Raw genomic sequence first — 27975 nt, 5'->3', positions numbered from 1 at the left:
TCCCTGCTGTTCCATCCGAGCTCCCAAAGGACTCTAGAGCTCCCAGGGTCTCCTGGGGTTGTAGAGCGCGGGCTCTGGGAAAAGAAGGGGCAAAAACCCGCTGGGGAGTTCTTTTTCAAAACAAGTGCACGTGCCTTGCCACCCACCCCGCTCTCCTAGGCTGGTCAGAACTCCGGGAACGGGAGCCACGTAGAATTGAGAAAAAACTCCCCGGGTGATTTTGATACGCTCCCTCTACTCCATGATTGAGAACCACTGATATCGAGGTGCGGTAGCTTATCAGACGCATCTCCCCACAGGGGTCTTCCTCACGCAGGCCAGGCTGACTGAGGCTCTCACCTTAGCACAGCTCTTGAACCTCTGTTTAGCGCTAACTCCTTCCGTGTAATTATTTGTTTGCGTAGTAGCTGCTTCCCCCACCGGCTGCGACTTCTTTTCCAGTAGTGGCTCTGTCTCAATCATCTGTTCCCCATCCCCTTCAAATGCCTGGCAGGAAAAAGTGCCCTTTATATTGACTTGAACTGGGGGTGGTGGTAGGGAGGCTGTAAATGGATGAATGTGGGGTGGAACTCGGTAAGAAAAGGTTCCAGGATTAGTCTGAGGTTGGGCTGGGTATATGGAGAGGGTGGATGGGAGGGGTCCCATAGCGAGTGTAGCAAAATATTGAGGTTGAGGGGAGAACAGATGAAACCCCACAGAATCCATCTGGACAGATGTCTCTGAAAGTTCATGGGGAATTCCTCGCCCCTCTACAATGTGGGATTCCTTTTGGGGCACTAGTATGACATCTCTAGAAAGGACAGGTCTTGTTTTCGTAGCTCTGCCTCCTGATCAGGGATAAAACTATGCAAGTCCTGGGCTAGGATGACAGTTGTCTCTTCCCCCTACCCCCGAAGGAGGCACAGAAGGAGAAACGGGCATATCTGGACTCAAAAGTTGTGGGCAATTCTACGATTGCCTCCATATTCTTCCAGTGAACAACCTGCCCACTCTCCATTTCATGGACACTGGCCCCTACGTCAGCCCTCACCCTAAGCCCAGGAGGCCGGACACCTGGGAGGCTGAGTCAGCATCTCAGGCTTGGGCTTCAGTAGGAAACCTGGTGATTCAGGACCTCAAGAATGGCGTTGGACAAGCCGCCAGACCAGCTGCCTCCTCCTCCTCACTGATGTGGCAACAAAGAACACAACTCGGTCAATTCATTCCTTGTTATCCAAATTATTGTTCCACATCCCTGACCCCCAGCTTCCCGCTGCTGGTTCAGTCCTGATGCTTCTCAGGGTCCTAAAAAAAACTGGATCAGGGCTTGGGGGAGAGGGTTTCATTGTTCAAGAGGATAAAGAAGTAAACATAATGGATGTCCCCTCCCCCCACAAGGAACTCCGCCTTTCTACTGTAAGCTCCAAAAACCCACTTCTCACATACAAAATAGTTGCCTCTCCTTTCTTTTCTTCCTCCCTTTCAGTGTCCCCTAACCTGGATGCAACGTCGGGCAGTCTCCCCTCTTCCCTTCCTGAGTACTATCAGACAAAATAGGCAGCCTTCCTTTCCTTTCTTTCTTCCTGTTTTTGGTCTTAAAGCATTTCTCTGTTGGCCACTGTGTGTGTGCGTGTGTGTGTGTGTGTGTGTGTGTGTGCGCGTGTGTGTGTGTGTGTGTGTGTGTATGTGTGTGTGTGTAGGGAGAGAAGACATGCTTTTAAGAAATCAAAGATTCAATATCTTGGCCCCATAGTCCTATAATCCTTTGGTGGGTTTTCTTTTTGCTTTTGTTATTTTGGCTGCTCCTCTCTAGACTCCCCTTCACGTCCTCTGGAGGTCTGAGGATGGGACACTAGATGTCTCCTCTGGTCTGTTCTTCAGCCTCCGCCTCTCCGGCTGATGCCCCGCCCAGGTGTGGAGGCGGGGCCGAGAGCTTCAGGTGCAGGTTGCCCTGGAAGGGGGTGTGAGTGCTTATATAGATGACTGGGAGCTAGGACGCCTGGGGCCTGCCCCAACTGAGTCACTGTGTTGTTGTCACTGTCTTGTCAAAGTTCCTGCTCAGCTCCTCAAACCTCTGTGGAAGCAGCCGCGGCTCCCATCCCTCCAAACTCTCAGGAGAAGCCACCAACCTGATGGTGAGGCGAACGGGCTGGGGGAGGAACAGGGGGCAGCTGGGGCAATGGGGAGACCTGGGGCCCGGATCAGTGCCCCTCCTCCCCATGCCCCTGCCTCCTCTTCCTCCTCCTCCGCGGCATCGGGGGCCCGGGGGAGGGAGGCTCTCCATCTTCTCTCTGTCCCCTGCTCCTCACACAAGAAGTGTGCCTTCCTCAGTTCCTCCCCCAGTCCTGGGGCCCTCCTGCCCAGCTGTACAGACCTCAGGGGCTTCTCAGCCTCCACACCGTGCCCTCCCCACCCCAGCCACGCCCCCAACACAGGTAGAGCCAGTGGTGACACCCATCACTGCTCCCCGCTCCTGGGGTTCCCATTCCACCCCACCCCTGGCTTCGGTGGCTGCCCCTCCTTCACGCCGATGCCCCCAGGACAATCCTGGGCTGCGGATAGGCCCTCTGATCCCTGAGCAGGATTATGAGCGGCTGGAGGACTGTGACCCTGAGGGGTCCCAAGACTCACCCCTCCATGGGGAGGAGCAGCAGCCCCTGCTTCATGTGCCTGAAGGGCTCCGAGGTGAGCATGTGGGTGTGGGGTTGTAGGGGGTGTGGGTTGGGGAGGGCCAGGGGATTGAGGCAGCAGGTTGAGGGTGTGGAAAGCTTGCTTAGATGAGAGCTGAGTCCCAACACTCTCCCCTTGTGCCCAGGCTCCTGGCACCACATCCAGAACCTGGACAGCTTCTTCACCAAGATATCCTTTGTACTGGACCTGGCAGGGGCAGGCGCCATCCTTGGCAGGGACGCTGAGGGTGCAGTGGGTGGGGGACTTACTGGTGGAGTGAGGGGAAGGTACGCTCAGGAAAGGCCCATCATGCCTCAGGCTTGTTTCTTGACACACCTGCCACATCTACAGCTACCACCAGCGGAACGGCTTTGCCTGCATCCTGCTGGAGGATGTCTTCCAGCTGGGGTGAGACACTTGTCCCGGGAGTCCCTGTGCTTCTAGTTCACCCAGAGCCTCCCCAGCAGCCAGGGGCTCAGCCAAGTGGGAAGGGACACTGAGCTGGCCTGGAGGCTGGGCAGCAGCCCATCTGCTCTCAGGGCTAATCACCGAACTCCCGGCTCTCCAGGCAATTTGTTTTCATCATCACCTTCACCACCTTCCTTCTTCGCTGTGTGGATTACAACATTCTCTTTGCCAACCAACCAAATAACCAATCAAGGCCTGGGCTGCCTCACAGCAAAGTGACTTTGTCGGATGCCATCCTACCCTCGTCCCAGTGTGCCCAGCGGTGAGTGACAACTGGTGGGGGTGGGTGAGGGAGATGAGCAGACAAGAGCCACCTGTTTTTTGTCCCTGGGCTAGATCATTGGTTCTCCAAGGTTTGGGTCTCAGGAGACCGTTTATTCCAGGGGTGGGGAACGTCTGGCCCCGTATAAGGCCAGCGAAATCATTTGGTCTGGCCTGCCAAGCCATTAGGGGTGAGTTAATTAAATGTTTGACCAAATATAGCAGGCTAATTTTTTAAAATATATTTTATTGATTTTTTACAGAGAGGAAGGGAGAGGGATAGAAAGTTAGAAACATCGATCAGCTGCCTCCTGCACACCCCCTAATGGGGATGTGCCTGCAACCAAGGTACATGCCCTTGACCGGAATCGAACCTGGGACCTGTCAGTCCGAAGGCCGACGCTCTATCCACTGAGCCAAACCGGGGTTTCGGCAAGCAGGCTAATTTTTAAGTTAATAATTTTGTATGGCCTTGCAAATGATGTTATAAATATCTAAATGGCCGTTGGCAGACAAAAGGTTCTCCATCCCTGTTTTATACACTTGAAATTTATTGAGAACTCCAGGAACCTTTGCTTGTGAGAATCACATCTGTAGTTACCTTATTAGAGATGAAAGCTGCGGACAGCTGCAAAACCTAAGAGCGCACATTCCATTGGCTGTCAGTGTAGCCTCTGGAAAACTCTACTGTGTATTCACGAGAGAAGGAGAATAAAGTGGCAGAAACATTAGTATTATCTGCAAAGTTTGACCTTGCAGACATTTTCAAGGCTCTCAAGGACCCCCAGACACCCCACACTTTGAGAACCGCTGGTCTTGCTGGATCTTCTTCATGACTTTTCCATTGCTCCCCAAGCCTTGTCTCCCTCTCTATGGGGGTCCCACTTTCTCGCTGTGTTACCCTCTACCCTCCAGGATCCGCTCAAGCCCTCTGCTGGTCTTCCTTCTGATCCTGGCTGCAGCCTTCTGGCTGGTTCAGCTGCTTCGCTCAGTCTGCAACCTCTTCAGCTACTGGGACATCCAGGTGTTTTACAGGGAGGCCCTGCACATCCCCCCGGTGAGCTGGGTGGTGTGCCTGTGGAGGGGTGCCATGTCGTGGGGCAGAGGACAGGGAGGAGGAGGGGCTGTATGGACAGAAGGGCCCATTGGAAAGCTGGCAGAAGGCCTCATTGTCACCTACTCTGGGCCCGAATAATGTTAGGAGGTACCACCACTTATAAAACACGGCCCCCTCTAGTGAAGCTTAGTGGGTTTAGATGGGTTATAGAAAATCCCGTACAGTCACGTGCTTGTGATATTTACAGGAGGAGGAATTGGGGTGGGGCTGGAAGGACAGGAGGTCGGGAGGCAGGCCGAGCCCGGATGCAGGGAGCAGGCAGGCGCTGAGTATCTGTGGGCAGCAGTGAGGAGAGCAGCCCACCGGCCGCATCTGTGTCGGGGCCCTGTGGGGTGATCCCACGCCCCGTTCCGGCTTTGCCCCCTGTTGCACTCAGCAACTGCACAGACCCCTTCACTGTCCCTGGGTCCTGCTCTGCTCTTTCTTTCCTCCCTGTCTTGCTCAGGCTCCTTGTTTTGTATCTAAGTCCTTCCTTTAAAGCACTGCTCTAAGGCTACCTCTGCAGCCAGCTTCCCTCGCTGCCCCTAGAAGTCTAGAGCCTTCTGCATGTCCTCCTGTACAGCCGAGGGGAGAGGTTCTGGGAAGTCGCCTTGAGTAGGGGAGCACTAGGCATAGCGCAGGGAAGGTCAGGAGGGCCAGGGAAGCAGAGGCAGCGAGGGCAGGGGTTAGACCACGGCTCACCCTTCTCTTTCTCCTCCTCTTCATTTCCCTCCTCCCCTCTTCCTGCCAGGGGAAGGGGAGACCCTGGGATGGACTGGAGAGGCTGGCCCAAAGGGACTTGACTAAGCCGGACTGGGGCAGCTGGGTGAAAATGGGCTCACATGAGGTTCGCAGAGGAGATCCACGTGAGATCTGACGGCCCCACCCCAGACGTGGGCACAGCAGTGTCTTGGGAAGGTTCCTGTGGGGACGGCGTGGGATGGGCTGGCCGCCTCGAAGCATGTGGAGGCAAGAGGCGAGTGCTGGCCGGCCCCCTGGGCACTGAGGCCGCGCAGTGTCCTCTGTGTGTGGGACGGGAGGGAGGGAGGCTCAGGAAACTGCTCTGAAGGAGCTGAGCGCAAATACCTGAAGAGTTTAATTTATGAGGTGTCGCGGGGAAGCACATGACTCACGGCCTCAGGAGTGGCAGGGCCACGTGGAACAATGCAGAAGAGGACGAAAGGAAGTAGGAAGTGCCCCGGGTGGTGACACAGTTAAGGAAGGGCAAGGAGGGCAGACTGGTGACAGGTTTCCCACCTGAGGACAGCGGAGAGGAGGGCGGGGCGGAGGCGCTAGCTCTGGTGTAGCTCTGGTCCTGGTGAGTTTGGGCATCGCCGTGCAGAGGAACCCAGATCGCGGCCCTCACCCGCCCCTGTCCTCAGGAGGAGCTCAGCTCGGTGCCCTGGGCCGAGGTGCAGTCGCGCCTCCTGGCGCTGCAGAGGAGCGGGGGACTGTGCGTGCAGCCGCGGCCGCTGACCGAGCTGGACGTCCACCACCGCATCCTGCGCTACACCAACTACCAGGTGGCGCTGGCCAACAAGGGCCTGCTGCCGGCGCGCTGCGCGCTGCCCTGGGGCGGCAGCCTGGCCTTCCTCAGCCGCGGCCTGGCGCTCAACGTCGACCTGCTCCTCTTCCGAGGGCCCTTCTCGCTCTTCCGCGGGGGCTGGGAGCTGCCGGACGCCTACAAGCGCAACGAGCAGCGGGGCGCCCTGGCCGCGCGCTGGCGGCGCACCGTGCTGCTGCTGGCGGCCGTGAACCTGGCGCTGAGCCCGCTGGTGCTGGCCTGGCAGGTGCTGCACGCCTTCTACAGCCACGTGGAGCTGCTGCGGCGCGAGCCGGGCGCGCTGGGGGCGCGCCGCTGGTCCCGCCTGGCCCGCCTGCAGCTCCGGCACTTCAACGAGCTGCCGCACGAGCTGCGCGCCCGCCTGGCCCGCGCCTACCGCCCCGCCGCCGCCTTCCTGCGCGCCGCGGCGCCCCCCGCGCCCCTGCTCGCGCTGCTGGCCCGCCAGCTGGTCTTCTTTGCGGGTGCGCTCCTCGCCGCGCTGCTCTTGCTCACTGTCTATGACGAGGACGTGCTCGCCGTGGAGCACGTGCTCACCGCCATGACCGCGCTCGGGGTCACGGCCACCGTGGCCAGGTGCGACGGGAGCTGCCCAGGGAGGGGGGCATTCCTCCGATTTGGGGCTGAGTTCTCCCCCCACCCTCCCAGCCCTGCCTCCCCATCCGCACAGCCTTCTAACCTCGGGCACCTTTCCGCCCGGATCCCGCCCTCCAGGTCTTTCATTCCGGAGGAGCAGTGCCAGGCGCGTTCTCCGCAGCTCCTGCTGCAGTCGGCCTTGGCCCACATGCATTACCTCCCAGAGGAGCCCGGTGCTGCCGGCAGGGCCAGCGCTTACCGGCAGATGGCGCGGCTGTTGCAATACCGAGCGGTGAGGGTCCAGACCCAAGCGGGGCTGCTCCGGTGGGAAGCTGTGCAGCCGCCTGGTCTGGGAAAGGGCTTGGGACAAATGGCCCGGGGCTGGCCGCCAGGGAGTGACTGGCTCGGAGGTTTCCTGCCCTGGCCAGCATCCCTGGGGGCCTCTTGGTGGTGGTCACCCTCAGCAACCCCTTCTTAACCCCCCTTCGTCCCCAGGTCTCCCTCTTGGAGGAGCTCCTGTCCCCTCTCCTCACCCCACTGTTTCTGCTCTTCTGGTTTTGCCCTCGTGCCCTGGAGATTATTGACTTTTTCCATCATTTCACTGTGGACGTGGCTGGGGTTGGTGACATCTGTTCCTTTGCCCTCATGGATGTGAAGCGCCACGGCCACCCTCAGGTTAGAGTCCTTCCCAGGATGTGCGGGGTGATGGTTAGATAAGGGGTTGCTCCCCAGTTCGCTGGCTTGCCACCTGTGACCTTGAGCTAGTCACTTCACCTCCCTGTGCCACAGTGTCCTTGAGGACAATGACTGTAGCCAATGGACAGGGCTGTGTAAGGATCACACGACATGATGTGTGTCATCCTAGCGCCAGTAAATGGAGCGAAGGCCACCAGAGAGGCCGAGAAATGGGCTGGTCAGTGGATGGGGCTGGAGTAAGACTGGCCTTCCCCACCAAGGCCCAGGCTCGCCCTAGGGTCTGCTGTGTATAGTTGGCAAAACACTGAGCCCACACCAGCTTCCAGTGCTGGGCCTTGACCCAGGTCCCAGGTCTGCTGCTGTATTCTTGGGTGACCTTGAGCAGGTGTCTGTTGTGGCCTGTGTTCTTTCACCTGAAGACCGGGGCTAGTGTTTCCGGTCCCTCATTCCCCACGAGGCTCCCACTGCAGCGACTAAAGCAGTGTCCGCGGCTTTTTCTCTCTCAGTGGCTCTCGGCAGGACAGACAGAGGCCTCACAGTCTCAGCGTGCAGAGGACGGAAAGACTGAGCTCTCCCTGATGAGGTTCTCCCTGGTGCACCCACAATGGCGCCCCCCAGGGCACAGCTCCAAGTTCCTGGGGCAACTTCGAGGCCGGGTCCAACAGGATGCAGCGGCTTTGGGCGCCACCTCGGTTCGCAGCCCTGCCACTCCGGGGGTACTCAGCGACTCTTCCTCACCTCTGGTGAGCCAAGCCTGGCCGGCCCTCCGCCCTCACCTCGGGCCCCACCCATCTCCCCTCCCTCTGCCTCACCTTTTGTATTAGCCTGCTCACTCACTGCTCCCCTCTGCTCTCCGGCCTTGCTGAGACCTCCTCCCCACTTCTGTCCTCTATTCTGACCCGTCTTCTTTTGCTCCCAGCCGGAGGCCTTCTTGGCTAACCTCTTGGTGCACCCCTTTCTGCCTCCACGGGACCTGAGCCCCACAGCCCCCTGCCCAGCTGCAGCCACTGCCAGCCTCCTGGCTTCCATTTCCCGAATTGGCCAGGACCACAGGTGAGGGTTGGGGGCCTCCAATTCAGGGGAGCAGGGGTGGTGGGGCTGATCCTCCAAGAGGAGGGTGCAGGTTGTGGGAGCACTGTGGGTGATTGGGAAGGGGAGGTCAAGCCTGGCCCTCCCTGTGGGATACCAGGGGAGGGGCATGTCTTTGATCTATGTCACCCTCTGTTCCAGCTGTGTGTCCCCTGGAGGTACTGGGGGCCCGAAGCTGGCCCAGCTACCAGAGCTTGCTTCTGCTGAGATGAGTCTTCATGCCATCTACCTGCACCAGGTGAGTACAGAGGTGCAGAAAGATGTGGGGAGAAAGCATCTGCCCAAAATAGAGGCTGAGGAGGGGTAAGGAGTGCCCAGCCCAGGGCCTGGGCCTCGTGCTGGGAGCAGGAGGGAGTCCTCATTCCCTTTCCTTCCATTTAGCTCCATCAGCAGCAGCAGCAGGAACTGTGGGGCGAGGCCTCAGCCTCCTCCCTGTCCAGGCCCTGGTCCAGCCCCCCGCAAACGCTCTCACCTGATGAGGAGAAGCCATCCTGGTCAAGTGATGGTGAGGCGGTCAGGGTGTGCAGGGGACAGGTCCTGGGGGGATAGCAGGCACCAGGCACTGCCCGGCTGACGGCTTTTCTCCTTAGGCTCCAGTCCTGCCTCCAGCCCCAGACAGCAGTGGAGAACCCAGAGGACCCAGAATCTGTTCCCTGGAGGTTTTCAGACCATGGACACTCAGAAGGAGCCTGGCCAGGCCCATAGCACTGCCTGAGAGGGCTCCTCAGAGTCAGTATTGTCTGATGGGGGCGGGGGAGGGGATGAGTAGGAAATTAGATGGAGCTAGACTTGGAGGAATGCAAACAGGGGTGGGTATTTGAGGTGAGGGGGATGGTCATCTCTGGAACCTAACCCCCTGGACTGCTTGCCAAGAGGCTTCTCCTCCCTCAGGTTCCCCAGCTTCTCCAGCCCAGGAGATCAGAAGAGGTGGAGTGGAAGAACATGCCAAGCCCTTTCCAAGGACGCCCCAGAGATGCTTTAGTTGGGCAGGACTTGGGGGCCAATGACCAGCTGGCCCCAGAGAGCAGAGAAAGAGGAGGAGAGGAGATGCCAAGGGCATCTGGAAACAAGTCTTAGAGACAATCCCCACATGGGGTGGAGAAGGCGACCTCCCCACCCCATTAGCTGTCCTGGGACAGTGCCTGGGGAGTATCTGCAAGGTGGGGGGCAGGGCCAAGGTGGAGGCCAAGCTAAGTGTACGGGAAACAGTGAGGAACATGACTGGGAGGCAGTTGATTCTTCAAGTTCCCATGGGATTTGTGGAGGGGGGACACGGGGACTTGGGAGTGGAAAGACTAGCGAGCGCTGATATTTTTGGAGTTCAGCATCAGTATGACGGTTGAGGAAGTGGGTGTGGCTCCCCATCCTGCCTGAAACCAGTGGTAAAGGTTGCTCACGGCTGCTCATCTTTACGACCTTGGTCTCCAGTATTCCCATTCCTGGCAGCAGAGGGCGGTACTGCTTCTCAGCCAAGAGTGAGGGAGCAGCTCCCGGGAATGCCTGTGACTGACAGAGCCTCGCTCCTAGAGCTGGGTCAAACTGGAGTATGTGGGACAGGACTGCTCTCCAAGAATTACCACCCCCACGTCTGCACAAGTTAAAAGACAGAGCTTGTCATTCTGTAATTTTAATCCACAGGGCTGGGTTAGGCATCTCAGTCGCTCTCATAACACCTGGTCCAGTCCCTTATGGTGAATCTTCAATAATAAATATGAGTGATTTGGAGATTAGGTTTCAAGATAAGATACTCCTGAGAGAGGAAAGGGAAATCTAAAATCCACCTGAAGAACACGGAGAGGGCAGCTCAGTGGCTGAGCATCAACCTATGAACCAGGAGGTTACCTTCTGAGTCCCGCTCAGGGCACATGCCCGTGCTGTGGGCTCCATCCCCAGTGTGGGGTGTGCAGGAGGCAGCTGATCAATGATTCTCTCTCATCATTGATGTTTCTATCCATCTCTCTCCCTTCCTCTCTGAACTCAATAAAAAAATATATATTTTTTAAAAAGAACACGAAGAGGGTGACAGGAGGCTCTGGAATACCACTGCTGGGCGGGGCCTTCCAGATTTAGTCAGACCCGAGGTAGGGAACCAGGCCTAGAGGGAGAAAGACTTCGCTCATTCCCAGGTGTCAGGCGAGTCTCCGCAGACTCTGCACAGCCGTGGGAAGGGAGGGAGAGGTGGCCGGGCCTGGGCAGGCCGGGGGAAGAGCTGCAGCGCCAGTGTGGACTGCGGCCCCTCTCCGGGAACTGGGTGGAAAGCAAGAAGAGGGCTCTCAGGGGCAAGGGGTGTCTGGGCCGGGCGGGTCGAAAGCCCAGGGCACTGCGCTCCGCAGATGCCGCTCCTGCAAGGAAAAACTCTGGGTGCGTATGCGGCTGGTCACCTCCTGGGTGCGCAGCGTGAGCCCGAAAATGTCCTCGTGATAGCGTTGCTGATCCTGCGGGGAAAACAACAGGTCAGAACCCGGCAGCGAGATTCGGCCCGAGCACGCCCGGCCCCTGCCTGGACGCCGCCCGCCCTCGCCCTCGCACCCGCAGCATGCCGATGACGTCGCCGGCCTCGTCCAGCTCCATGTCGCCCTCTGTCGCCAGTATGCGCTGCACCGTTTGCAGGACGCTGGTTGCCATGGTGACGTCGCCGCAGACAAACATGTGGCCCTGTTCGAGGCACAGCACGCGGTGCACCTCAGCAGCTAGCTCGGTCCGAAGGATGTCCTGCACGTAGGTCTGAGGGGAGGCAGGGTTAGGGGTCCGTCCGGGCCCAAGTGAACTGGGGTGAGGTCTAGAGAGGTGGATGAAACAGGGGCGGGGCTTGGGGAGGGTGGGTGAGACCCCCAAGGGGCCTTGGGCCAATGATGGGGGTGGGCGGGAGCTGAGGGGCCAAGCGGAGGGTGTTCACTAGAGGGGGCGGGGCTGGGCTTGGCCCTGGTCCCCCGCCGCAGTGCGCAGCGGTCCTTCCCACATCCCTAGCTTCAGGCTGCCCCTGTGCCCGCAGGGGTCCCGCACCTTAGGGCTGTCGGGTTCCCGGGAGAAAGCGGTGAGAACACGGCCGAACACCCCGCGCTGCTGGGCATCCTGCACCTCGTCGCGGTAGAGGTGGTCAAGCTGGGAGCATCGGCAGCCAAACACCAACGTCATGGGGGCGGGCTGCAGCCCTGCAAGCAGCACGGCTGGTTGGGAGAGCGGCCTCCCCGGGCGCACCTCCTGCTGCTACTCTCGCCCCGGCTGACAGCCCACGCCTTTAGGGCAGAAACAGCCTTCCTGCCTGATCCTGATTCACAGGGAAGCCCCAGTTCACCGGAGGCGGTGCCTTTCCTGGGGTCCCGTGGCCAGTGTGTGGCGCTAGAACATGGGGCTTAATACTCAGAATTGCTGTCCTTTGCACCGTCTGAGCTGCAGTTCCGGGATTCTATCTGGCTCCTTCCCTGCTCCAACCCATATTTCCCCCACCGTGAGCTCCCACACTTCCTACCTTCCTCTCAGCCACAGCCCCCTTCTTGTGACTTACCAGAGGCCTAGGGCACCCTGTGCCCAACCTGAACACCCTGTACCTCTTGGGTCCTGGCCTCACCTGGATGAGTCTTCCTGGGGGCATTTCTGTCTTCAGAGTCTCAGCCCCATCCCCTTCCAGTTCTCTTTGTCCTTAATCCAATCCAACCCCGACTTTGTGCCCAGCACCAGGAGGCCAGACCTACCGGGCACTGCCCTGGCCTCTAGGCCCTCCCCTCCCCTTGGCCTAATGAGCTTCTGTTCACCTTTTGGCCCATTCGTTGCCCTCTTTGCTACCTGGTTCCTGCATTCCCGCCCCCACCTCCTTGTCCCTAGATTGTGACCCAGTCATTCCCTTGGCCCCCAGCCAAACCTTTGCTCTCAATGTCGTGCAGCCGCTCCTGCCAGAATCCCCGGAAGGGGGCGATGCCAGTGCCTGGGCCCACCAGGATGCAGGGCAAGCTGGGGTCGGGTGGCAGCCGGAAGGACGGAGCCCTAGCGGAGAGACATTTCGTCAGGCCTCTTGCTTCCCCGCTTCCCGTTCTTACCACTTCGGCAGGTGGAGAGAGGAGAGCTCAGCCTCTGTTGGCAACCGAGGGAATACTTCGTCAAGTGCTGTGACCGTGTCTAGTTGGTAGCAAGCACGCCGTGGTTAGTAACTGAGCTCTGCTAGCTGGTGAAAGGAAATGTGGTTCACACCTGAACTGAAGAACATTTTGATGTCTCAGTTGAGGAGATTCAGAAACTAGGGGAAGGGAAGGACGTCTCGTGGTTTACGAGTTCCCTGAGTGTGCTTATCAGTCTCCACATTGGCTTGAAGTTTGTATTCAGTAGGACACAGCTTATTTGTCATTTCGCCTCCGGGATGGGGTTGGGTCACTGGGCCTAGCTGGCGCCATCCTGGGAACTCTTCATTGTCCCACCTGAGTCGTTCGGCTCCTCGCTGCCAGATGGGCAAGACTGACACAGCAGGAGGGAAGGGTATCCTGAGTCCTCCTTGATCCCACGGTAACTGAACTAGCTCTTCCTGGACGGAGAGGGGCCTGTCCTTGACCAGGCACAGTGCCTAGGTGCTAGCCTCCCACCCTCAGGCTGAACCCCAGCCCTGCCTCTGGGAGCCGCCACTTCAGAGCAGGACCCTACATCCAAATTGGCGAGAGGCCCACAGCTTAGCCCACGTTCCGAAGTGGCTTAGCTGGACACCCCACCCCTTTATGTGATGTGGGTCTTCCCTGCTCCCAGTCACATCCCTCTCCAACGCTTCCAGCCTCCCCCTGTGCAGCCCCCACAGAGTCCTCCGTCTGTCCTGGCCACCCATGTGGCACTTTCTCTGCTCTGCTCGGACAGACAGTCTCTTCTTGTCTGTCCACCCCCATCCCCTGAAGAGCTCACTTACCCCCTGATGAAGCAGGGTACAGCGTCTCCGGCCTTGAGCTGGCTGAGCCATGTGGAGCAGACCCCATAGTGCAGGGGACCCAGCCCATCTGGTTTGGGAGGAGAAGGGGCCAGTGAGGGGCCCATTACAGGGTGACTATGTGGCCCTGGGCCTGGCCCTGCCCACCTCCCAGTCTCACCCTGGGTCCTGTATGCCAGCACGGCCACTGTGAGGTGGATCTCCCGTGGGTGGGCGCTGGGTGCTGAGCTGACGGAATAGTACCGGGGCTGGAGCAGGGGCAGCTGGGTGAGGAGCAGGGGGGCAGGCAGTGCCACCGATGGAAACTGCTCCAGCACCTCCAGTAGCGTGGGGCAGCGGAACCACTTCCACTCCTCGTAGCGCCGGGGGTCCTGTGGGCGTGGGGTGCAGTGTGCTGGAACCTCCCCGTCCTGCCTGCTGACTTCACTTTCTGGCCCCACCCGAGCCCAGCCTTCTGGACACCCTGTACCCAGCTCTTTCAGACCCTGAGCATTCCGAGACGCATAGTAACTCTGGAGCTGGGTCTTCACTTGCTAGCCAGGCCGGCTCCCCTCCCCCCAGCTCATCCAGCCTCACTAGCCCCTGCTCCCCACACCGGGTGGCCCCCCACCTGGCTGAGGGTCTCGAGCTCCTGCTGTTCGCCGGGCTCTTCAGCCAGGGTGCTGAGCAGTCGAAGGAGGCGAGGGCTGGGCGGGGAAGTGATGTCCAGGAAGAAGGTGAGAGCCTGGCGCAGCGTGCAGGGGGGCAGCCGGGGGTCCCGCACCCAGCCGGGGGGAGGGCCACCTGGGGGTCGTGCATAGGGGAGCTCTGAGGAAGGGGCAGCCAGACTTGGGTGATGATTGCTTCTTGGAGAGGACATGGGGCCTGACCATGCCTCGTGTTATGGGTGACCTTGCCCTTGAACAGCGGTGTTGGAACTGTCTGGACAGCCCCCACGTTGTTTCTTTTGGGGCCCCTGGTTGGATTGGGTTGGTCTGGGCTCCTCTACTTCTCCCCCACCCAACTGATTTTAACTCCAGGCTCGGGTGCAGCGGAACGTAGACAGAGCAGGCTAGTGGCCAGGCGGAGCTTTGGGAGGAGCCCGAGGCAGGAGACAGCCTTTGGGCTAAAGGTGCGTGGGGACAGGTTCAGAGAGAGGAGCCCCGCTCTGTGGACCGGCCAGCTGAGCGGATGTGGCAACCTTTTGCCAGGTCCTGAAGCCAGGGAACCTGGCGCCGTGGGGATGGAGCAAGCCCTCCATGCCATGCCTCAGCCCGAGCCCCCTCACCAGGGCTGCCCTTCTCCAGCTGCTCCACGGCCACGGGCTCGCCTGGGGGCGGTGGGTCCTCCACGCGGCTCAGCAGGGCCTCCACAAGGCCGGGCCGGTTGGGCGGGCAGACGCCGATGTGATCCCCCGGCTGGTACTGGAACCCCTCCTGGCCTCCAGTGTCCAGGCGCACCAGGATCGTGGCCCGGCTGGGGGTGAGGAGAGGGGCAGTTACAGGGAGTGGGAGGCAAAATGTGGGAGGGGGAGGGGGCCAGGGTCCGGGGAAGGAGGGGCCGGGACAGGTGTGGGGGGGAGTCTTCCTCACGTGGACTTGCTGCTTTGCAGGTTTTCCACTGAGAGGACTGTGGCCTGGAACATCTTCCTCCTGTGCACATGGATCAGGCCTGGGGGCAGGGGAGGGGGGAGACCAAGCCTGAGCCAGGGAGCGGGTGCCTGAGAGTTGGTCCTGGGACCCTGGAGGGTCCAGAGGGCCAGCAGGGTCAGCGGGAGGTCAGGGCGCACCTGGCAGCAGTTGGAGGCCCTCGGCCTGGGCACTTAGCCGGTACCTCTGGCGCTTCCAGCTCCGTTTGGGGCTGAATATGTCCCGGGCAGCGGCCTTGGCATCTTCTCCCACGCAGAAGGTCTCGCAGGAGGCCTGAGGGGCAAGGTGACGAGGGCTGTGGAACTCAGGGGGGCTGATGGGGCCTGTTGGGCCCCCAGTTGCCACCTTCCTGCGACTGTGGGAGCAGAGGGGTCCGGGAGCGGGGGGCACCATCCGAGGCTCACGGACGACTGGGGTGGGCTGCCATAGTGGCAGGAGGGAGAATGGGACTGAAATGGAGGCGGAGGCTGTGGCCCCTCGTTCTTTAGGCCACGCCCTGCCTCGGCCGCGGTGCTCGCTGTCCCTTTGCACAGATTTCTGTCACGGCCACTAGTGACGTAATCTGGAGAGTGTTAGTCTCGTGTCCCAAGGAGCACAGTGCTTGGGACCTGGTAGCACCCGCTGAATGTGTCTGCCGTTCTGTGTTCAGACCTGCATTCAAATTCTGCTCCTGCCCTCACAGTAAACTGCCTGTTTCCCTCTGGTTACACCTCATTGGGTCCGGTGAGGGTGAAACGAGATACTTTACGTAAAGCTCTTAAAAGGCCGTGGTGGGGCCTCTGGCAGTCTGCTCTGCCCTGCACCCACACAGGGGCTGCAGGAGCCGCTGGAGCCCAGCCCTGGGAGGGTTCGTATTCCATCAGTTTCTGCTCAGGCACAAGTCCGGCGAACCACATGGCAGGTCCCCATCCAGCGGGGTCACTGCCTCTCTTCTCACCCTCCACCGCCAGCCCTGTTAATCTTGCTTTTGTGCGTGTGAAGTCTTATATCTCTTCCTTCCTTCCTGGGCCCCCTCCCTTCCTTCCTCCCCCCACTGCTACCACCCTCGTTAGCCAGAGCCTTCCTGCTTCCAGCGGGATGCACCTCCCGCCCGCCCTGGGCCTCTAGACCAGGTCCCGAACTTCACGTTGTGCCCCTTCTCTCGTCCCATTCCTGACCTCCGGTCGCTTCCCCGTGTCTAGATTCTTTAGTCTTGTTTTCCATCCCCCTCTTCTCCTCCGATCGGAGCCTGTTTTTCCAGCTTGACCTTCTCCCCAGCAAACCCTCCACCTGTGCCAGGCCGCCTGCCCAGCCCACCTCTGGGACGCCCTCCTCCTCTCCTCCTCCCTCACCTGCTGCGCTCAAGCCCGGGAACCCCAGCCGGACCAGCACTGCCCAGACACCGTCAGGACTGGGAGAACAAGCCTCCTTCGGGTCCAGGCGTGATTCCCAGACCAGGCAGAGCCGCTTCTGCAGGGAGCCGGCTTGGAAAGTCACAGGCCTGGGACTCAGCCCCGGCACTGCCCCGAGCCTGTCTGGCCTCAGATTTCCCTGGATTTCTGTGCTGGCCTCCGCTCTACACTCACCTCTGCCCAGCCCTCTCTCGATCCTTTCCCTCTGCCTCCATCCTGCCCCCTGAAGCCCCTCCCTTTGTGCACCCACTCAGGCCCCCACCTGCCAGGGCCTGTCTGCCCTCTTCTGTCCCGGCCAGCAGCCTCCGTGTGGTTAGGGCCATGTCACCCACTACTCAGGACTGAGCCAAACGAGGGTGGACTTTGGGAGGAACGGGAAGGGACCAAAACCCACAGAGGACTGGGTGGCAGTGAGGCCCTGTATAGGTTTGCAGGTCTCCGTGGGGAGGGGTCCAGGTCTGAGTGAGTGAGAACTGGGGCCGGAGCAGTGACGGGGGTCAGATGCGGGGACAGGCCCGGGGCTCACCTGGAAGGCGGCCTGGGCCCAGCCGCGGAAGGCCTCCTCTTGGCCGCACAGCTCGTCGCCCTGGCCCAGAGGCAGGAGCCGCTCCCCACCCAGCTCTTCCAGCCGTGTGTCCACCGCGCGAGCAAAGGCGCAGAAGTGGGGGTACGCCCGGGAGCCCAGGCCGAACACACAGAACCTGGGGGCAGGGAGCTGTCACGGGAGCCCAGCCCGTTCCAGCCCCTGTGCCCAGGGGCTTGCCCTCCCGCTCGCCTCCCTCCCGGAGGCCGCCAGACCTGAGGGTCCCCAGGGCCCCTGCGCTGTCTGTGTTGCTGGACTCCTTCCTCTTCCGCCGCCAGGAGGACACCAGCGGGTCTGAGCAGGAGACGCTGTTGAAGCGCATTTTGTAACTCCTGGCAAGAGAGGACAAAGACAAGGGTGACACGGGACCGGAGACAAGGCCCAGGCCCAGGCACAGCCAGGGCACAGCTTCGGGGTCTCTGCTCCGGGGACAGGAAAGGCCCTGCCGGGGCTGGGCTTTGCTCTCTGGAGCTGTCTTGGGGTGGAGGCCGAGGGGCAGCGTCCCAGGGTCTCCTTCCCCTCTCTGAGGGACAGACGCCTCTTAGAGTCCTGGGGTCTGCAGGGGGCAGGTCACAGGAAGGGGACTGTGGGAGGCTGTGGTGGGGGCGCCAGCTTGTTGGAGGCACAGAGGGGGAACTCTTCACACCTGCTTTCCTTTCCTGTCTCGGGTGCCTCATTGCCCCCCTGCCCCCTGCCCCCAGGCCCCCCCCCCCCACACACACACTCACTTGTGCTGTTCGGGCCGCGGGGAGCTGTTGTAGGGGCCCGACATCTCCATCAGGGCCTCAGCGAAACTCTGCGAGGGGAAGCGTCGGCATCTGGTTAGTTCAGTTTGAGGTACACGGAAGCTTAAAACGGACCCGGCTGGACCTTATTGCTATTTGTAACTTTTAATTTGTTTTGAAACTTTCTAAGTGACTTTTTGAGAACATTCCAGAAACGTGTAAAGTAATAAAAGAGGAAATCTGTGCCTGTATCTTCCCCCCCAGTCTCACCCGAAGGCACGTGAACGCTTGAACGGCATTTGACCCTCTAGCCCAGTGGTTCTCAACCTTTCTAATGCCGGGACCCTTTAATACAGCTCCTCATGTTGTGGTGACCCCCGACCATAAAATTATTTTCTTTTAAAAAAAATATATTTTATTGATTTTTTACAGAGAGGAAGGGAGAGGGATAGAGAGCTAGAAACATCAATGAGAGAGAAACATCGATCAGCTGCCTCCTGCACACCCCCCACTGGGGATGTGCCCACAACCAAGGTACATGCCCCCGACCGGAATCGAACCCAGGACCCTTCAGTCCACAGGCTGATGCTGTATTCACTGAGCCAAACCAGTCAGGGCCATAAAATTATTTTCGTTGGTACTTCATAACTGTAATTTTGCTACTGTTAATGAATCGTAATGTAAATATCTGGGTTTTCCGATGGTCTTAGGCGAGCCTGCTAGCGGTTCTCAACCTGTGGGCACTGCCGGGTCCCTGCTGGCATGGACTCCTTCCAGGAGGCCGAGCCACATTCCCGCTGCCACAGAAACAGCTTAGAACTACTCAACCTTCACGCAGGAAACAGCAAAATGCGGCCAGGCCATCGCATCCAGTGACCCACAGGTTGAGAACCGCTGCTGTAGAGCCTACGACCATCGGAAAACACAGATATTTACATTACGATTCATTAACAGTAGCAAAATTACAGTTATGAAGTAGCATTGAAAATAATTTTATGGTTGGGGGTCACCACAACATGAGGAACTGTATTAAAGGGTCGCGGCATTAGAAAGGTTGAGAACCACTGCTCTAGCCCTTTCCTGTTGTCTGTACACACATACCTGCATTTATAATTTTTTTAAAAGTAAAAATGGGACTAAACTGTATTTACCTGCTTTTTAAGAAATATATATATTTTTATTGATTTCAGAGAGGAAGGGGAGGGAGAGAGAGAGAAACATCAATGGTGAGAGAGAATCATTGATCAGCTGTCTCCTACACGCCCCCTACTGGGGATCGAGCCTGCAACCCTGGGCATGTGCCCTTGACTGGAATCGAACCCGGGACCCTCCCTCCAGTGCACAGGCTGACGCTCTATCCACGGAGCCAAACCACCCAGGGCTTTACCTGCTTTTTATCACTAGTCTGTCATGGACTTCCCTCCAGGTCAGTACACCAAAACTGCATGGCTCTGCTGTCTCCCATGATATGTACCTTTCACATAGGAGACCCCCCTCTGACCGAGGAATCTGGGTGGTCTATGACCAAGGCTCAGACGCTCAGCTACTGCCTCCCCTTCTGCCTGTTTCAGTAGGGTGGGCCTGGGAGTGGGGTTGTGAGCCAGAGGACTGCATCAGCCAGAGGACTGCTCTTTCCTCGCTGCCAGCAGCACTGGGTGTCGTGAGTCCTAATGCTTCAGCCAGTGCTACAGGCGGAAGCAGCACGGGCCTCCCTGCACTGCCGGGTCCCTGCTGGCACGGACCCCTTCCAGGAGGCCAAGCCACATTCCCGCTGCCACGGAAACAGCTTAGAGCTGCTCAACCTTCACGCAGGAAACAGCAAAATGCGGCCAGGCCATCGCATCCAGTGTTGACTGCAGATGTATTGGGGTCTGTCAGGTTCACCATAACTGGCCTGTCCTACCTTAATTTGATTTTTAAAACAGTTTGTGGAAGCGCGATGTACAGACAGAAATCAGACATGCCATAAACGTGCAGCTTTCTAGATGCTCACAAACCGAACAGACTGTGCAATCAGCATCCCATCAAGAAAAACCACCAGCGTCCTATAAGTGACCTTGGTGCCCCCGCCCAGCCACCAGCCCGACCCCAGGGACTCACGCTGTCCTGAGCAAAGCCGCACAGGTGCGTGCCGCCTCTTTTTGACCTTTATACAGAGTGAGTCCCCCGGGGTGCGTTCTTTTGTGTCTGGCTTCTCTCACTCCAGGTGAGGTTTTGAGTCTAAACTACGCTGTTGTGTGGTTGTAATCCGTCCACTCTCCTTACTGTGAGGCGGTTGAATATACCTCAGTTTACGTATCCAGTCTGCTGTTGACAGCCACTTGAAGTATTTCCGGTGTGGGGGTTATGAACAAGGCTGTTATGAATATTCTTGTTTGTGCGTTTAGTGAATATATCCCATTTTTTGTGGGGTGTATTCCTAGGTTTGCTCCACTTTTAAAAATCTGAGGCACACTTTACATACATAGAAATGCACAGAAGTTAAGGGTGTAGTTCCATCCGTTTGGCAGTCAAAAAAAAAAGTTAAACATACATCTACCCGATGACCCAGCCATTCCACTCCTGGGTATTTTTCTAAGAGAAATGAAAACATAAGCCCACAAAAGCCTTGCACAGGAATGTTCATAACAGCTTGATTCACAATAGCTGAGCACTGGACCCGGCCCAAGTGTCCGTCCACAGGAGTGGAGGGAAACACTGGGGTAGCCACACAGCGACACTGCTCCTTTCCTGCCCTCCTCCAGCAGATGGAACTAACCAGGCGACAGAAGTCAGAAGGCCTGCGGGGGGCGGGGGTGGGGAGGCTGACTGGGAAGGGGGTTGATGGGGGAATTATTGACATGGGAACTTCTTCAGGTGATGGAAATGTTCTAGATCTTGGTAGTGTTGCGAGTCACATGCGTGTAAATACTTTTATACTAAACAAAAGTTCGTGGTTCTGTTTTTCTTTGAAAAGGCTAACCCAGGCAGCAAGGCAGGGGACAGGCTGACATCAGCATCCTGCTTTAGGCGCTAAGAAGCCAAAGGCAGGAATGGATGGAGACAGAGACACTTGAAAGATGATGGTTAACAATAACCGACTGGATGGTGGTGCTCAAGTTTGTTTGTTTCTTCTAATATTTGTTCAGAAAGTGAAGTTACCTAATCTGTTGACATCTGAACAGGGCTATTTTCTTCTGTTAAGAAGAAAAAGCTGAAATTGCGTATCAAATGGAGTATTCCTGTTTTCCTCATTTGTCAGTGACCCAGAGCTGCCTAACAGGAGGGCCTTTAGCGCGTTAAACACTTGCGCTGGGGATGGAAGTCACTCGGGACTCAGTTAAACAGTGAGGCAGCTCGAGGGTGGCCTGGAGTGTGGCCCATGTAGGTCACACTCTGGGGGACTCTCATGCACGCCCACTTTCCATCATGGGGGGGTCTTGCCCAGCCACCACAGTGTTGATTCTCCCCTCACCTCCTTCCCTGCAGGCCTCACCTCTCCATTCTCTGGGGGATCCCCATTTCCAAATGTGCTGGTCACCACCAACACCAGTGTCTCGTGCTCAAGGGACACCACGTCATACTCATCCATGCACAGGACCTGTGGGTGGGAAGACAGATGTCCTTACTGCCTGGTCCTTCTCACTCTGGCAGACAAGACGCAGGCCCCGACTCGGTCCCCGATTCCCTGTGGATTCCTGGGATCCTGGTGAGCCCTGCCTTGGGACCCTCTCCCATCCTCCAGGGCATATCTGAAGGGCTGCCCCCTTCCAGATCCCTGCCTGTCCAGGCTCAGTCCTACCCGGGGGTCGAAAGCCTTCCGGAAGAGCCTCCCCAGCTGCTGCGCGTAGCTCTGGGCCCGGCCGGTCTCGGAGCCGTACAGGATCGTCGCCTTCACACGCTTGGCCATCACCGTGCCCATGAGCGAGGCAGAGATCTTCACCGCACTGCGGACGAGGGTGGGGTGAGGGGATCCCAGGCACACAGAGCTGGGGTCTCCCCAGGCGCGTGGGCCAAGCAAGGTCTTGGGGCCCTGAGTGGAAGGCATGGAGGGGTGCTGCCAGACCACCTGGCTGGCCCCGGGTGTGGGTGAAGGGCGGCACTCCTGGGGCACCTACTTGGCCACTTCCTTAAAGGTCTTCTTCCTGGTGATGCCGGCGCCCTTGGCTGCACTCCCCTTCCAGGGATCCGGCTGCAGGGGTGGCGGCGGGGGGGCGGGGGGGGGGCGGGGGAGGAAGTGAGTAATGAAAACAGCAGCCCGGGGGCTGCTTGGTTAGAGCCACCCTGGGGGGCCAGCCAGTGGGTGAGCACCTGGTAGCGGAAGGCGGGGGACAGGAAATAGTTGACCATCTCCTGATGGAAGACAGGGGTGAGGCTGCCTGAGATGGGGGGCACGATCCAGGCCCAGTCGGCAGGGCAGCCCCCCCTGGCCTTCTGCTCATTCTCCAGGTGCTTCATGAAGGAGGAGGTGGCGGCATGGTGGTCCACGATGGTCACCTTGGCCAGCTGGGCGAGTGGGAGGGGGTGGCTTAGGCTCAGCCCGCAGGCCCCACCGCTCGTCACCCCAAACCTGACATATCCTGTGTCCTCCCAACCGCATGCGACCTCTACCTGCAGCATGCAAGGTCACTCTCAAAGCTCAGCAGACAATAGCAGCTCCGCCCCCAAGCCCACTATCCTAAACTCTCCAGGCCCCTTAGAACTGCGCTCGGCGTGCTCGCTGGAATGAGTTTCCAGAATCCAGTGGGTCGCACAAACGTCAACGCCCAGTGTGGCCTGGGGACCAGAACTACTGAGCACGCACGAGCCAGCTGGGCTCCCAGCACACACACGCCCCATAGTGCAGCCCCTGGACTAGTGTGTGCTCTGTGCCGAAGTGCAGGCCCCTGTGCCCCATGGTACCTGCCTGTGGGACTCCTTCCCACTGTCTCCAACTACCGTGCCTCCCTCCCCGGCAGCCCTGTCCTCGCCCTCACCCACGCCCTCACCCGCGCCCGCGCCCTCCTGGCCAGCCTGGGCCTGCGCACCTGGTAACTGTGCAGCACAGCCAAGTTGATCTCCACTGCTGCCTTGTCTTTCCACAGGGACGAGGTTGTCCGGGTGTCCAGGTCCATGCAGACAGCCACATCCTGGGAGCAGAGGCGTGGCATTGGTAGGCACGGGGTGGGGAGTTGTCGGACAGCATCTTTGCTTCAAACTCGGGAGTGGAAGCAGTGAGGTGGGTGGGTGGCCCTCTGGGGGGCCTGACTACCTAGTTTGGGGCTGGTTCGGGTCCTTGCTAGCAGGGGCACCACAGAGCAGAAACCTTGGGTCAGACACTCCCCAGCCCTGGGCCTTAATTTCTCATCTCTAAAATGGGTCTTCCAATTTTGGGTTCAAGGTCCATTTTGAGAATTTGATGAAAGCTGTAGAACTATAGGTCCTATTCCCAGAAAAATAACTAATACAATTAACCCTTGAACAACAGGGGTTCGAATGGTTCCGGTCCACTTACACGTTGGTTTCCCCAACTAACCCTCAAAGTTCAAAGCCGTGGTGTTCAAGGGTCAGCTGTATTCCCGCATGCAGGCACACACCGCCCTGGCGCTTCCAGGGCGCCTCGCATCTCTGGCCTAGGAGGCAGCCTGGCCTGCCCAAGCTCAGCTTCTCCCTTTGCTGCATCCTGTGGCTCTGTTTGTAGGGCAAGGCACCAGTGCCCAGTCCCTTCCCCCCCCCTCGCCCCCCCCACCCGCCCCACAGCTGGGGCTCACCTCCAGGATGTTGTAGCGGTGAGGGTCACACAGGTTCCGCATGCCGATCTCTGTGCTCATGTACCAGCCGCTGAACGGGGCCGCAGGGAACTCCAGGCCCCCGATTTCCAGCAGCATGTTGGACACGGCCGGGAGGGCGTACCAGCGCAGGCCCAGGGCCGCGAACCACTCCAGCCTGGGGCATGGGGCATGGGGCATGGGGCACGGGGTCAGGCCCCTGTGGAGACTTGCCTGCCTGGCCACCCTCGGGGCAGCCCCCTCCTCCACCGGGCCCGTTCCCTCTTGTGCTCACGTGGGGTGCTCCAGTGGCACCTCGAGGACTAGCTCGGGGGGCACAGTGAAGAGTTCTGGGGGCTCATCTGGGGCCTGGAGCAGCAGGGGCAGCACATCGAAGCGACCGTTGCCTGGGGTCCAGCCGTGCTGGATGCAGAGCTGTGGGCGCCGTTCATTAGCCATCGCCACCCTTCCTCCCAGGGGCCTCAGGGGCTGGATCTCTGTCCCACCCAGGGACCCCTCTTTGGCATCACTCATCCTTCATCTAGTGAGGTCCCCTCTCCCTGCTTCACTGACCCCTCTGACTGCCCCACCCCGCACCTCACCCCGGAGCCCTTGCTGGATGGCTGCCCCCTCTCCCCCGCGCTGTGCCCACCTCAGTGATCTCCACGTTGGCTGGGTCCCCTCGCACGGAGCCGTCCTGCTGCCTGTAGCCGGCATAGCGCACCAGTTGGCTGTTCCAGATCCGGAAGTCTCCCCGGCCCGGGGCGCGCTGGGGGAACACTGTGATGGCCGAGCTGACGGGAGAGAACTGGTCAGCCCCAGCTTCTCCGCCCCTGGGGCGGGCTGGGCTGGCAGCTCGGACACTCACCGGAGGTTGCCCCGGTTGGTGGCGTACTTGATGTGGCTACAGATGTAGGTGAACATCTCCTGCGCAGAGCTGCAGTCCCGGGCATCGAACACCTGGGCCGCGAGGCAGGGAGAGAGGGCAGGTGTGAGGCCGGCCCAGGAGGAGGGCTGGCGGCAGGAGAGAGCAGCGACCTCCTCTGCAGCCTGAAGGCTGGGGACCACTTTTCTCCTCTCAGGAGCTTCCCTGACCATTTGCAGCCACACTGACCCTTCCTGCCTGAACTCCACCCCCCGGATAGCCTGGCCTGCTCTCACCCTACGGAGGAGGCACTTGGTACAGAGGAGGGACCCAGTCACTGCCCTGGGGGGGCGCACCAGGGACGGGGAGGCCACCTGGCGGTGGGGGTGGTGGCTCCCTATTATTCATGGTGCTTAAGCGAGGGAGGTGACCGCAGGCAGTCACGGGCCCTCCCTGGGCACAGGGCGCGGGGGAGCGAGGTGGCTGCACGGCTGGCTCTCTGGTGCTAGGAGGAGCCTTCCCCAGCGCCCGGGAGGCTGGGAGGCCCCTTCTCTGCCTGAGGGCGGAGGAGCCTGTGCTAGTGACAGGGCAGGAGGTGGCGGGGGCTGCCCTGGGGCCCAAGGAGGGATACAGCAGTGAGTGGGGTCAAATATGGAGGCTCTGCTGGGTTCAGAGTGGAGCCAGAGCTCTGAACCACTTAAAGGGCTATGCACGTGTCAGGCAGACTGCTCTCATTCTACTTGAGGCTCCTTTGGGATTGACTAAGCACGTGGCTTTATTCCAAATTCCTTGGTGGTCAGTTACAGTCAGGAGGCCAAAGTCAGGGATTCAGTCAGTTCCCCTGTGGGTCAGCTTGCTTCCCTGAGTGCCACAGACTGTCCCAGGAGCCCAGGCGTGCTCTGAGTCACACGGCGGGGCTGTGACGGAGGGCGTGGGCTGAGGCACGGGGCAGGGGGTGGGGGTGGGGGGAGGGGCGGGGCGCGGCTGGAAGGGAGCAGTATGTTTGGGGTGAGGGGACTAGGCCGGGCCAGTGAGGCCCGCATGGGAGAGGCAGTCTGGGCTTTTCCAGAAGGCTGCTCCCATAGCTCTGACAACCCCCAGGGACCACTGCTCAGCTGTCCTCACGGACACGGTGAGTCTGGGGTTTCTCTGCTGCAGCAATGCAGGGGTGTAACTGGGCCGGGGTTCCCAGGGGTGCCAGTCTCTGAGGGAACAGTGGGGATCTTCCCACTGCTTGGGACGCTCCAGGGAAGCATCAGGAGCTGCCTGCACCCCTCTTCTTTCTTTTTTGTGTCCCCTATTCCCCATCCTGGGTGCTTGCTAGTCAGCCACACCTGCAGCTTCCCCCACTGGATCCGGCCCACGCAGCGTGGGGCATTGCGCCAGGCCTGCTTGGCCCCGAACACCAGCTCACTCTCCCGGAGCTGGTAGGTGCCTGTGGCCGCCACCTCGGCTTCCACCTCCTGAAGACGCTGCTCATGGGCCTGGGAGCCGCTCCTGTGGAGGAGAGGGGAGCAGAGGGAAGTCTGGGGGGGCGGGGCGCGGAGAGAGCCCCCAAGGCCATGTGGGTGTTGGGGGAGGCCCGTGGCGCTGAGCTCAGCCTCCGTATCAGATGGGGATGGAGTGGACCCCGGGAAGGACAGGTGGGCTGAGGGTGTCAGGTCGGGTCACACCTCTTGATGGAGCTGTAGTACTGGTTGATGAAGTCCCTGGCCTGGCTCAGCAGCTGCTCGGCGGGTGGAGAGCCCTGGGTGGGCCGGCTCTGCAGTTTCCGGGGAAATACCAGGGAGCCCAGGCAGCGCCGTGGGGTGCAGGGCCCGTCCTGGGTCGGTGGGGAGCAGAGGTGGGGAGAGCAGGGAGCACACGGGTCAGGGCCAGGTCAGGGTGCAGGAACAGGGGTGGGGGGCAGAGGGAGGCTGAGTCCAAGAGGTGTGGGTTCAGGGCTGCGACTGGAAATAGGATGAGGTTGGGCTGGGTGAGGGCAGGACTTGGGGCCAGGGCTGGAGGCTGGGAGTCCCCTGCCTGTCCCTTAGCTCCTCGGGTTCTTCTCAGTCTGGTCTCCTGGCCAGTTTAGGAGGGACCAGACCTTAGCCAACTGGGTGGGGACTCCCCTTACCTGCTGTGCCTGGGCACTCAGGGTGTCATAGGTGATGCTCCCCACCTCCCAGTTCTTCACTCGAGGGAACCTGGGCCCCTCCGGGGGCCGGGTCAGCGGGGGGCTGTTGGGAGCAGGGGAGTGAATGAACCCAAGGCCCCACCGACAGCACCAGCACTCCCATTGGTTTGCTGCTTTCTTACATTTTCTCTCCCCTCACGACACCCCTCAGAGGTAGGCAATGTTTGCCTCCCACTCACAGAGGAGGGGCCGGACTGGAGGCTCAGAGAAGTTAAGTATCTTGCCAGAAGCCACACAGTGTGGCAGCGCTGGCCTTGTCCACACACAGCCCTCCCCGCCCCCCCCCCCCCCCCCCCCGCTGCCCCTGACTTGGGGCTGCTGGCCCAAGGCTGGGTCCTCACCCCCCTGCTGGGCCCACTTCACGTCTTCTGAACATGGGGTGTCCGCCCCTCCGAAGCTGCAATGAGCTCTACCTTGAAGGTGTGGAGGCCCGTGCCCAGCAGGGATTCTCAGCCCAGATTTCCCTCCTCACTCACACCCCTCCTGACAGTAGCCATCGTGTGAAGGGAAGCCTCGGAGGCCTTATCACTTCCTCCCAGAGCCGCCAGGCCAGCCCCCGGGAGGAAGGGAGGGCCTCAGGCCGCGGTGCGCCTGTGCGGAGACCTCCCCGCGGAGCTGCCTGCAGCCCGGCCGCCCTGCCAGCCGGGCTCCCCACCTGGACTCCAGTTTCCTCCCTCCAGGGACCTCTGCCCCAGGGACACCCCTTCTGGGGGCCGGGGCTGCCCCATTACTTTTGAGGTCGATGGCCACTAGGAGGAGGGGCCTGGGGCAGGGGAAAAAGACCTTCTCGGCCTCCCGCCCCAGGGACCTGTGCCCGGCTCGCCCTTTCCCTGAGACCCGTCTCCTCGGTCTCCTGTAACCATCCCCCCAGCAACTTTCTTCTGTTAAATAACCAACTTGTTGTGGAAGCCGTGTCCTGAGCTAGAAGCTTACCACAGCCCCGTGGAGTAGGTACGCTGTATCTCCATTTTATAGGACGAAGGCTCAGAGAGGTTAAGTAACTTGCTCAAAGTCAAACAGCTCTTGGCAGCAGAGCAGCATTCAAACCTGGTAAGCTGGTGCCCTTTCCTCCGACTTTCACCTGCTGCCTGCTGTCCCTGACCCTGGTCTCTTGTTTGAGTGCCCCTCACGCCCTAACCCTGATGGTCCTGTTCTGTCCACACTGACAGCCCTTTTGCCCTGGCAACCTGGCCCTCCTGGCTGGGTTGCAGGCTCCAGCCCTCCCAAGCCCTGTGTTCTGGCTCTCCTGTCACCTGCTCCTCGCTCACCTGGGGTCTGGCGCAGGCAGGGGTGCAGGTGCTGGTGTCCAGCTGGGCTCCGGTGCCGCAGGGGCGGCTGGGCCTTGCTTGCCACACAGGCTGAGGCCCAGCCCCAGCCCCAGGCCGCAGGGTGGCCCAGGCTCCTGGCCCACGCTCTTCAAGTTGCCCATGTCGACCTCGCTTCAGCTCTGCGTCTCTGAGCAGAGCCCGGCCTTTTCCTTAGGAAGGGGAGGGGGCTCTCCGGTGCTGGCCCTCGCCCCGCCCCTGTCCACACACAATGGGACAGGAACAAGGCAGCTGGGAGGCTCTAAAGCCTCGGGCTCCAT

General features: G+C 59.9%; 2 protein-coding genes across 3 annotated transcripts; one reads left to right on the top strand and one right to left on the bottom strand.

Annotated features, from left to right (window-relative positions):
* Nucleotides 1-12: 12 nt before the first annotated feature.
* Nucleotides 13-9426, top strand: ATG9B (autophagy related 9B). Its single transcript, XM_079786123.1, has 15 exons — nt 13-266; nt 2031-2664; nt 2795-2840; nt 2995-3057; nt 3218-3379; nt 4294-4435; nt 5857-6611; nt 6750-6903; nt 7107-7286; nt 7814-8050; nt 8227-8360; nt 8538-8634; nt 8778-8901; nt 8987-9125; nt 9288-9426. The coding sequence occupies exons 2-14, from the start codon at nt 2112-2114 to the stop codon at nt 9109-9111; spliced, it is 2772 nt and encodes a 923-aa protein (XP_079642249.1). The 5' UTR covers nt 13-266; nt 2031-2111; the 3' UTR covers nt 9112-9125; nt 9288-9426.
* NOS3 (nitric oxide synthase 3) lies at nt 9416-27974 on the bottom strand. Of its 2 annotated transcripts, XM_079786117.1 has the most exons (26): nt 27659-27974; nt 26331-26433; nt 25888-26036; nt 25549-25711; nt 24218-24309; nt 24002-24143; nt 23645-23784; nt 23353-23527; nt 22630-22731; nt 21914-22108; nt 21721-21794; nt 21405-21549; nt 21099-21203; nt 17627-17694; nt 17114-17230; nt 16842-17016; nt 15065-15197; nt 14868-14946; nt 14564-14751; nt 13907-14079; nt 13457-13667; nt 13279-13366; nt 12256-12377; nt 11400-11548; nt 10926-11120; nt 9416-10831 (listed from the first exon to the last, which is right to left on the bottom strand). In XM_079786117.1, exons 1-26 carry the CDS (start codon nt 27817-27819, stop codon nt 10670-10672), a joined length of 3606 nt encoding a protein of 1201 aa, XP_079642243.1. In that variant the 5' UTR covers nt 27820-27974; the 3' UTR covers nt 9416-10669. The 2 variants fall into 2 exon arrangements, with proteins under 2 accessions (XP_079642243.1, XP_079642242.1); XM_079786116.1 differs by having other exon boundaries at nt 13279-13667.
* Nucleotide 27975: the final 1 nt, after the last annotated feature.

This window comes from Cnephaeus nilssonii (genome assembly GCF_951640355.1).
Source record: "Cnephaeus nilssonii genome assembly, chromosome: 12".
Lineage (NCBI taxonomy): Eukaryota > Metazoa > Chordata > Mammalia > Chiroptera > Vespertilionidae > Cnephaeus > Cnephaeus nilssonii.
The sequence above is the reverse complement of the archived record's forward strand: the minus strand, read 5'-3'. Positions and strand labels throughout refer to the sequence as shown.